This window comes from Betta splendens, chromosome 2 (genome assembly GCF_900634795.4).
Source record: "Betta splendens chromosome 2, fBetSpl5.4, whole genome shotgun sequence".
Lineage (NCBI taxonomy): Eukaryota > Metazoa > Chordata > Actinopteri > Anabantiformes > Osphronemidae > Betta > Betta splendens.
In genome coordinates this window covers 12212585-12221349 of record NC_040882.2, presented here as the reverse complement: position 1 = coordinate 12221349, position 8765 = coordinate 12212585, and the positions used below count along the sequence as shown (strand labels likewise).

The 8765-nt window shown below is 39.5% G+C and overlaps 1 protein-coding gene across 17 annotated transcripts; it reads right to left on the bottom strand.

Annotated features, from left to right (window-relative positions):
- Positions 1–3642: 3642 nt before the first annotated feature.
- LOC114843024 (centrosomal protein of 70 kDa-like) lies at positions 3643–8765 on the bottom strand. Of its 17 annotated transcripts, none has more exons than XM_055506896.1 (9): positions 8481–8749; positions 8315–8398; positions 8147–8246; positions 6770–7991; positions 6435–6587; positions 6137–6341; positions 5661–5768; positions 5383–5491; positions 3643–5296 (listed from the first exon to the last, which is right to left on the bottom strand). In XM_055506896.1, the coding sequence occupies exons 4-9, from the start codon at positions 6806–6808 to the stop codon at positions 5218–5220; spliced, it is 693 nt and encodes a 230-aa protein (XP_055362871.1). In that variant the 5' UTR covers positions 6809–7991; positions 8147–8246; positions 8315–8398; positions 8481–8749; the 3' UTR covers positions 3643–5217. The 17 variants fall into 17 exon arrangements, with proteins under 17 accessions (XP_055362871.1, XP_055362873.1, XP_055362875.1 ...); XM_055506898.1 differs by having other exon boundaries at positions 6770–7568; XM_055506900.1 differs by having other exon boundaries at positions 6770–6959.

The window sequence follows — 8765 nt, the reverse complement described above, 5'->3', positions numbered from 1 at the left end:
GATTCCTCTGTAACTCACTGATACATTAACTTTTCCTCTCCACTTGACCTCCCAGTAACAGCGACCAGTCAGACCATCACTACACAGAAGCTGAGGCCAGTAGTCAAATCTGTCTGGATGATCAGGATATGACTGATCCTCCTTCACATTTCAAATCAATCTTTCTATCCCTGTTGCTTTTTTGTAGAAGTATCAACGGTTTTATCTTCCTCTATCTACCCCTTTATTAAAAGGAACCTAAATATACTGAACTATTGTCCTTGGTTTTATTTAATGTATTTATTATCTCTAAAACTATGTCTTGTCTTGAATTTCATAACGTGTTTGAATACTTATTAAAGAACTACTTGAATCATAAACTATTATTTTTTTGAAAGTTTGACTTCTTCTATCCAGTTTAATGTAAACAATATTCCTACCACAGCACACGGCAAAAGCAAAACCTATTCTGGTATTTAAGGTTTCTGATGCATCTGTATAAACATTCATATTATCATTATACTTTAATCCTATATAATAAAATACTTTTTTTCACCCCCACTATATCTCTCTCTCCCCTTTCGTTCAATTTATCTATATTCCAACCAAAACTCTTGATTTGTTCTTTACACTTTTTCTGACAGGGTGTTAACAGACTATGTGTTGGATGGCTCGGACCATGTCCTCTTAGATTTTCCCAGTAAGTGACATTAGTTGTTGTCTTCTCAACTCCAGTGTCGTTCTTATTGCACCGCTGCATAATTTTATAGTCGGGTGTTGTACCTCACTTAGCTTTTTAGGAGGAATAAATAAAACATAAAGAATCTATTATTGACAATATTGACTCATTGTTTAAAAATCTAAAGATATTTCTGTCTGCTCCCCATTTCCTTCCCCTCAAATATCTTATTATATTCAGGATTCTCTTGTGCTTTTCTACAATTTTCTTTATACGTTCTCCCCAAGATAAACTTTAGTCAATCCAGATGAAAATATATTTGAAACTATTGACTAGTTTTAACATTTTTCTATATAGTTTAAGTGATACCTGATTAAATTTCTTCCTTTGTAAAATAATTAACTTTAGATTTCCCCACTGAAAATCTAAATCCCCATTTCATCCCCCATTGCTCTACCTTTCCTTTTGCTTCCTGTAATTTCTTAGTAATAAATTCCACATTCTTTCCTCTTTTCCACATAACTCCATCATCTGCAAACAAATATACTCCCACTGTGGCACTAAATATATCATTTATCATCACTGATAATAATGTTGGAAAAACGTTTCTTCTTCTTGCTTGCTTTTAATGGAGGTTTGCTGTCACCAGTTTGTGCATTACTGCCGCCTTCTAGGTGCTCTTTTGGCAGGTGGCATCCAAAAAAATGATGAATTATTGCCACCTACTGTGCTGGAGGGTAGACCAGAATTGACCATTCGGACCTCTACCCACAAGAAAGGAAAACTGCTGTATTCTATTAATACGTTGTGTTTTATTCAAAAACATGACTAAAGCCCCATTCCTCCCTGACCGACCGCTAAATCCTGTAGCCCCTGTGCTGTCAATGATATTTTTAATGCATCCCTTGCTGAATTATGCTGTTGACAGGAACACAACAAAAATCACATAACCCTGACTGGTATTATCTTAATAAATGTAATGTCTTACTTAGTTTTGTGTAACCCAATCTTAATCTTTATATTATATTGTCCTACTTTGTGTTTCCTCCTGCTGCCCTTTGTATACTATCTACAGTAGATGTCTGCCTGTTCGTCCCTGATGCCAGTTATTTTGTCCTTTGTTCATGATTTTCCATTTAATCATGGTTTTTCCTTCTGTATTAAAGAAATGTCCATGGTACTTTCCTGTTTGATTGCATAGAATAGGATATGAAATTGTTTAACCCACGATGGGGTTTGCAGCAGCCACAGGCAATTATCAAAACAACAGACACAACAGGATAAAAGAACAATAACAACAATATTCACTGTGATTAAATATAAACTAGGTATTAGGTAAGTTTTGCATCCTTTGCCAGTTAATTTACCACCTCTTTTTAATTTCCTTGTGTGCCAGTACCCACATAAATGTAATTATTATCTTTAACTGTTGTATATTGTTTAAAAATAGTTTTAGTGGTAACAGAGCTAAACTGGAATCTGAGCACAGAATAACTGTGTGGTTTCACCTGCTGCTGTAATAACTAACTATTCCACTGTACACACTGCACAATGGTCTGATGTTTTTTTTAAAATTAACAAATACATGCAAAGCTGGATAGTACTGTAAATGCATACCCTTTCTTCCTGTGTTTGGATAATTGGAGCTGTCCATGTAGATTTTAATGTCTGAACCTGTTCCTCAACCAACACAGTGTAAGGTGTCAGAATTCTCTTAGCAGGTGATTGTGATTTAACATAAATAAATCAACTGATACTTGCAGAAACAACCATAGTGTCACTGTTTCCTTCCACCAGAACCACAAGTCCAGTTAATGGATCTCTGCTCCATAGTGTAAACCACACTTCTGTTATTCATGTGATTTTCCAGTGTTATTCAGTGACATCTGATTTAAATTCAGTTTCTAAACTACATAAAACTGAAAGATGTTTGTTTTTAGCCCTGAACAAACTATTAAACTCACGCATTGCATAGATTAGAGATTTTATTAAAACTACAGAGTCACTACGATCATCACATCTACCAGCGAGGAGGCTGAAACCATGAGACACAGTCACTGAGCTCTTTGTTTCAGAGACTTCAGAGCTGGGAGGATGTCACCCAAACGACAGACTCCTGAAACACAAACACGTCATCAGCAGCTGCATAAAGGGTCAAATCACAACACCAGTTATTATTGTAACACTTTTATTTATGGACATGGTTTAAACAAACATTAACAGTGGTTAATTGGTGTCATTATGGGATGAGTAGCATCTCACCAAACACTGATTATTCACATTTCGTCCATCACTGTGTGTTTGTTGCGTTTATGAGGCTTATGAACTGTTGGATCAAACCAAACCTACTGTATTGCATATGAGACTGGTCCTGTTCTTACCCAGAGTGTGTGTAGCAATCCACGTCTGGACTGAGGTAACCCTGACCTACATGTGAACTTAACTCCCTCCTTTGAAGAGCCCCTACGTCCCTTTCAGTCCCCAGAGATAAGGGACCCTGAATCTTTCTCCACAACAGGAGACTGGTTTCTATCACAACAGGCACCAATTGACGCCAACATCTCAAAGGTCCATATCAAAGAACCATGAGTCCACTTTGTTGATCTACCTGTAAATCCCTCAGGATTCTACCTCTGCTTATCATTCCAAAAGGACAGGTTGTCACATTTATCACTGAGAAGCTGTCTCTCCCAGAACTGGGACCACCAGCCATAAAATGTGGAATGTGCTCATCAAAGAGAACGAGAGACTTCATTTGGACACAGGTTCTGGTTCAGATGCACCAGAACTTTCAACTCCCATGAAACTGATGTCATTGTATTCTCTGGACAAAATGTTTTCATTTGATATTAGATTGGTTTCTGTGTGATGTTCAATGCCTGATCTACAGATTTGCCAGGAAATTCCTAAAGTTACAAAGGGACTTCAACTCATCACCATGCTTTCCTTTGTGTGTAGGCACAAAGTTGAAATAGAGAGACTCACCTTTTTTACTTCTTTTAATCTGTACAACATACACATATAGACAAATAGACTATTTCCACCAGCTACAATTCGGTATCCTCATTATTGTATCACATTTTTAAGTGTTACAATTGTTTAATTAGTAATGTCCAGATTAGGTCATTTATAATTTGATTTTGCTTGCATTTATTATTCGTGTATGTTTTAGTATTTACTTGGTGTTACATAAGACAAGACCAGTCATCATGAATAACATTTAATTTGTTACAGCATTGTAAGGGACCACATATAAGACCTTAAGATTCAATGCATTTAATATTGCTTTTTAACCATTCTGACTTCTCGGCTCATTTGAGTGTCAAAGTGATCATTGCATGTTTATTGTGTTATGGTTTGATGGAACTTTGAGCTTGATGAGGAAAGCTTAGTTATCCCAGATTTAGGAGCGATCCAAATCAAATAGTTTGATTCCTGATCTGAAGAGGTGGAACTCTTCACCACTGGTTGAAGTCATTTCTCCGCCCTGCAGTGACCACTGCCCCAGAGGTATTTAAACCAGTGACACCCAAGGCAAAAGGGACTTCCCTCTATGTTCAAACTTCTTTCACTTTTTCTTTTTGCGTCGCATTACTTTTCTTTAATTTTCCTTTGTTCTTAAATTTTGTAAACCTAAGTTAAACTTAGAAACACGAACGAACAACGATTTTTGTAACGTTAGAAAGTCATCAAGAAACTCCGCGAAACTGAAACTATTACAACCAGTCCTTAATTGACTTGCTATTTTTGATTGAACTAATTAAATTAGATTCCAGCCCGTTTGCTTTTTGGGCTAGTTTAAGTAGCGCTGACGCTTTGCAACACCTTGGAAGTCCAGCCTGGCTGACTGTTACTCTGCTGAACCCGAGCCGTCATCATCACCGCGGGCGACGATTCCTGGCCCAGAGGCCGTGGCACCTGGACCAGAGAGGGCACGCCTGCTCAACCAACCGGTAACGGGAGACGCTGCACAGCGGCTACAGCTCCAAACTAAGGCAAGACGAACATCTCTGATCCTCTGAGAATTCTGGTGTTTCTCAAAGCGCTAAAATTGAACATTCCAAATTGATTAGTTATCCTTAGATTTGAATTAGTTAGAGACAAATACTCTTTTCGCTTGATCAAAGCCATCACACACTCAGGTCTTGACCATTCTTTGTGTTTTCACTCATTGATTCATTCACTGTTCATCATCTCATTCTGATCGTTCTCTCATTTTCTATTCTGTTTATTTGAGTATTTCCATATTCTGTTATTCATATATCCAGTAGTGTTAGATTAATAAAACGTTAAAAGGAATCTGGTTTTGTGTGCATTGTTCTTCAGATTTAAACAGAGGTCACTGAACCGCGACAAGAATTCACGGCATAAGAGACTGATTTGGTTTTATCACAAGAAAGTGGTTATTGTTGTTCATGAGTGGTAACTCATTGAATTGATATCTGGCTTTGACTAGATTAATACAAGCGTGGTTTCAGCTTTAAAACAAACCTGGTGCCCCAACTTCGAGGTATATTAATGCTTTGCATTAATATCAAACTATCAATAATTTGAATCCGCTACATGTGTAACAGCTCTGTCGCGAGGCCATGGAAAGCTGGGAAGAACTCCTCATGCTGCTTCACTTTAACAAGGATACTGAAAAACAACAGCAATGTAGGTTACAGAGGTACTGCAGTAAAACTGACTCCAGGATTTCATGTGTGAGTTACGTGTGTTTGAACCTGTCAATGTCAGAGTCTACCAGAACATCTCGGAGCCCAGCAGAGCGTTTAGTGGAGGACACCAGCGACGACACTGTGTTCACCACCTCAGCAGGAGGAACCCGGCTGTCTGAGCCACAACACACAAAATGTCTGTCAGACACATGCAGTACTGTCATTTACTAAGTCATTTAATTCTTACAGTGCAGAGTTAAAATAATGAAATCCACTTAGCATTTAGTATTGTGAATTCATATTACAGTATCAGGTGTAAGTCACCCGTTACTGTGTTTCCTAACCACTGCGCCAGTGTAGATTATCCAATTTCACTTGATTGGTTCTCCAAGTCAGCGGCGTGTAATGACAGCCAGAACAACTGCATGCTTCCACTAGGGGGCGGTATCCCGCTAAATACAAAACTACATAGTTATGCTGTGAGGGAGCCTCAGGTAATAACAATAGATAAATATTTGAATAGAAAAAGCAGTCAGTCTAGCCTGAATACTAGTAACTACAAAGGTCCAGGATTCACACTGAGTAAGTACATTAAACCTAGATTTCCATTTTATTTTAATAAATGTACTGTACATTGTGACGTGTTTGCTTGGTGGTTTCCCTTTTTAAAAAAATATGTATTGGCTCAAAAGGGTTGGAAAACACTGCTATTAAGAGTAATGTTAAATAATAAAAGGTGAATTTAAAAAGCAAAAAAAAAAAAGCAGAAGAACCTGACAGCTGTACTTTAGTGAATGCACTCAGCTGCAGGGTACAGTACCTAGGTCTAGAACGTCTCGGAGGTTCCTAATGGCTGTAGTCATCTCCCCCAGCCTGGTGTAGACCTCATTCATACGAGGGTAGACGCCGCTGAGGGAAAGGACGTCAAATAGTTTCTGGAAGTGAGAGACCATGGAGCCCAGAGTGAATGGTGTCGGAGGAGTCCGACACCATTCACTCTGGGCTCCATGGTCTGGATCCATAGTCTGGATCAGCACATCACACATGTTACCATGTTAATGAGTTGATTCAGTCAATCCAGTCCAGTATGTCAGTACTAAAGTGGTGCTAAACTTCACCTGATCATCACCAGTGCAGGTGTTTTCCAGCAGCGAGTCCACGAGCACCATCATGTCCTCCACCTTCACAGCTTCTGTAGAACTGGCCCCAGAGTCCGGAGGCTGCCAGGGCACCAGTCTGACAGCCAGTTTATCCAAACCACGCTGCAGCTCCTGAACTATCACAAAGAACAGTCAGCAGCTTGCATTTAGAGTGAGTGTAGAGTGCAGAGTGTATTTAACTAATGTTCAATATGTGTAAACACTTTTTTCTGCACATTGGGTCAAAACTGGAACAGAAGAAGTAACTGCATATAGTGTGTACACATTAGGAACTAAAATACTGTGTGCATTACGGTGGCTACTGTCAGCTTGAGAAGCCGAATGTGAACCATCTTCTTACTGCTGGTCTACTGCAGAGCTGTGTCCGCTGAAGTTCTTGCAGATGTTCTGAATGGTGCAACTCTCTTCCTCTTTGAGAGGCGAAATAAAGTGATCTCTGTATCTGAGCATTCTCCTCTGTCTGCTTTTAGATACAGACAGTATCTACAGTATCAGACAAAAACAGGTTAAAACAAGAGGAACAAACATTAAAGACTAAAGCTGACTATAATAAATATCAGTACTAAACATTTGGAACTCAGAGGCTGTTACAACAGCAGATTCATGTTTGAGTGAAGATATACTAAAACTTTATTGATCTCACAGTGGGGGAAATTTATCTCTGCATTTGACCCATCCCCTGGGAGAGCAGAGGGCAGACACGGTGAGGGGCACAGGAGGGAAGTGTCTTGCTCAAAGACACAGCTAATGCCAGAGGCAAGGATTGAACAGATCAAACCTTCTGCTTCTCAGTTCAATGCTCTACCATCTGAGCTACCAAGCCACCACTTAACAGATGAGGAGAAAATGAGCAGGGGAACTCACCTGAAGCGTACAGATTGAATGACAGGAGAACAGGTGGTCGACACAACTGTCATTTATTATTAAACACATGAAGATATTAACATTGCGTTAAACAATTTACTCTTACTTATTCGCTCTGTTAATGCTGAAAACACAACAGCAGCTGGTAAAGCAACAGATTCACAGTCAGCTCTTGTTGAACTGTACACTCACTGTTATACACGGATCTCTGGTCCAGGAGAACCAAATCTAAAAAAGTAGTAGGGGATCAGGAGCATCACTACTAAAAAACAAGATCTGCAGTAACTTTAAAATGTGTTTTAACCCTATACTACCCATTCATTGATTTATTATTTCATATTTGGTGCCATCTGTTTATCATTAAATGTGCCCCAAATTTGGGGACCTTGGGGTTTAAATCTGTTTGTTGCATCATCAACAAACCAAAAACCAGCTGGGGAGATCAGTGCACACACCATGAAGGTGTGATGCAAAGAGCCCACGATCCTCAAGTTGCTTCTGCCTTTTAACCCGTCTGTCCGACTACGGTGAAACATCTGTGTAGCTCAATCAGACTACAGCACATGCACCTTCTCATCCCTGTCGCTGTGTGTGTGGAGATGTTTACATTCTCACACCTGCATCACTGGCGTGAGACAACCATTGAACAATCTAGGTGAAATGTCAAATATATAAAACAGATGTAAGACAAAACACAAGATATTAATTGCAGAACATAAGTCATAAATTATATAATAACGCCATAAGTAAGAAACACTTTTTCCATTACTCTTTCTACTGTATTATCATTCACCAATGAGACTCACCTGAAAGGTTCTTATTCTGGACGGGATCTGCAAACTGAACCGGTTTAAAGCCATGGTGCTGGAGCAGTTTATTCAGGTCGGTCCATTCCACCTGCTCCTGCTGTGAGACCAACACACAATAAAAGCAGAGGAACGGGTTATAAACCTCCCACAGCAAACGGTGCTGACCTGGAACCGAGTGCAGGTCCACAGATACACGAAGGTTTTATCTGCCGGCTGTGAACAGGGAGCGGAGCTCAGGTCCATTCCTACCTGTCGAACCGTACAGGTACCAGTCAGGTCCTAAAGCTACACACAGTGACGTGTAGTGTAGTTCATCAACTCATGAACTCACCTGTTTCATGTTGTTTCATGTCCGCCAAACAATCAGCTGTTAGCGTCTAGCTAACAGGCAGATAAACGTCAGGCTATGACGACGAGGCTTACACCATTAGCATGTTTAACTCTTTACTCAACGTTAGAACAAATAATGGAGAAGACCCACACCTTGTTATTATGCAGTTATCGTTACAGTTTACCGACTCGTCCCACTCCATGAAACTTAGAAACTTACGAACCACTACGAAGTTGAGATAATCAGCCACGTGACAGTCGAAGGGCTTGAAAACGTATTAAATTC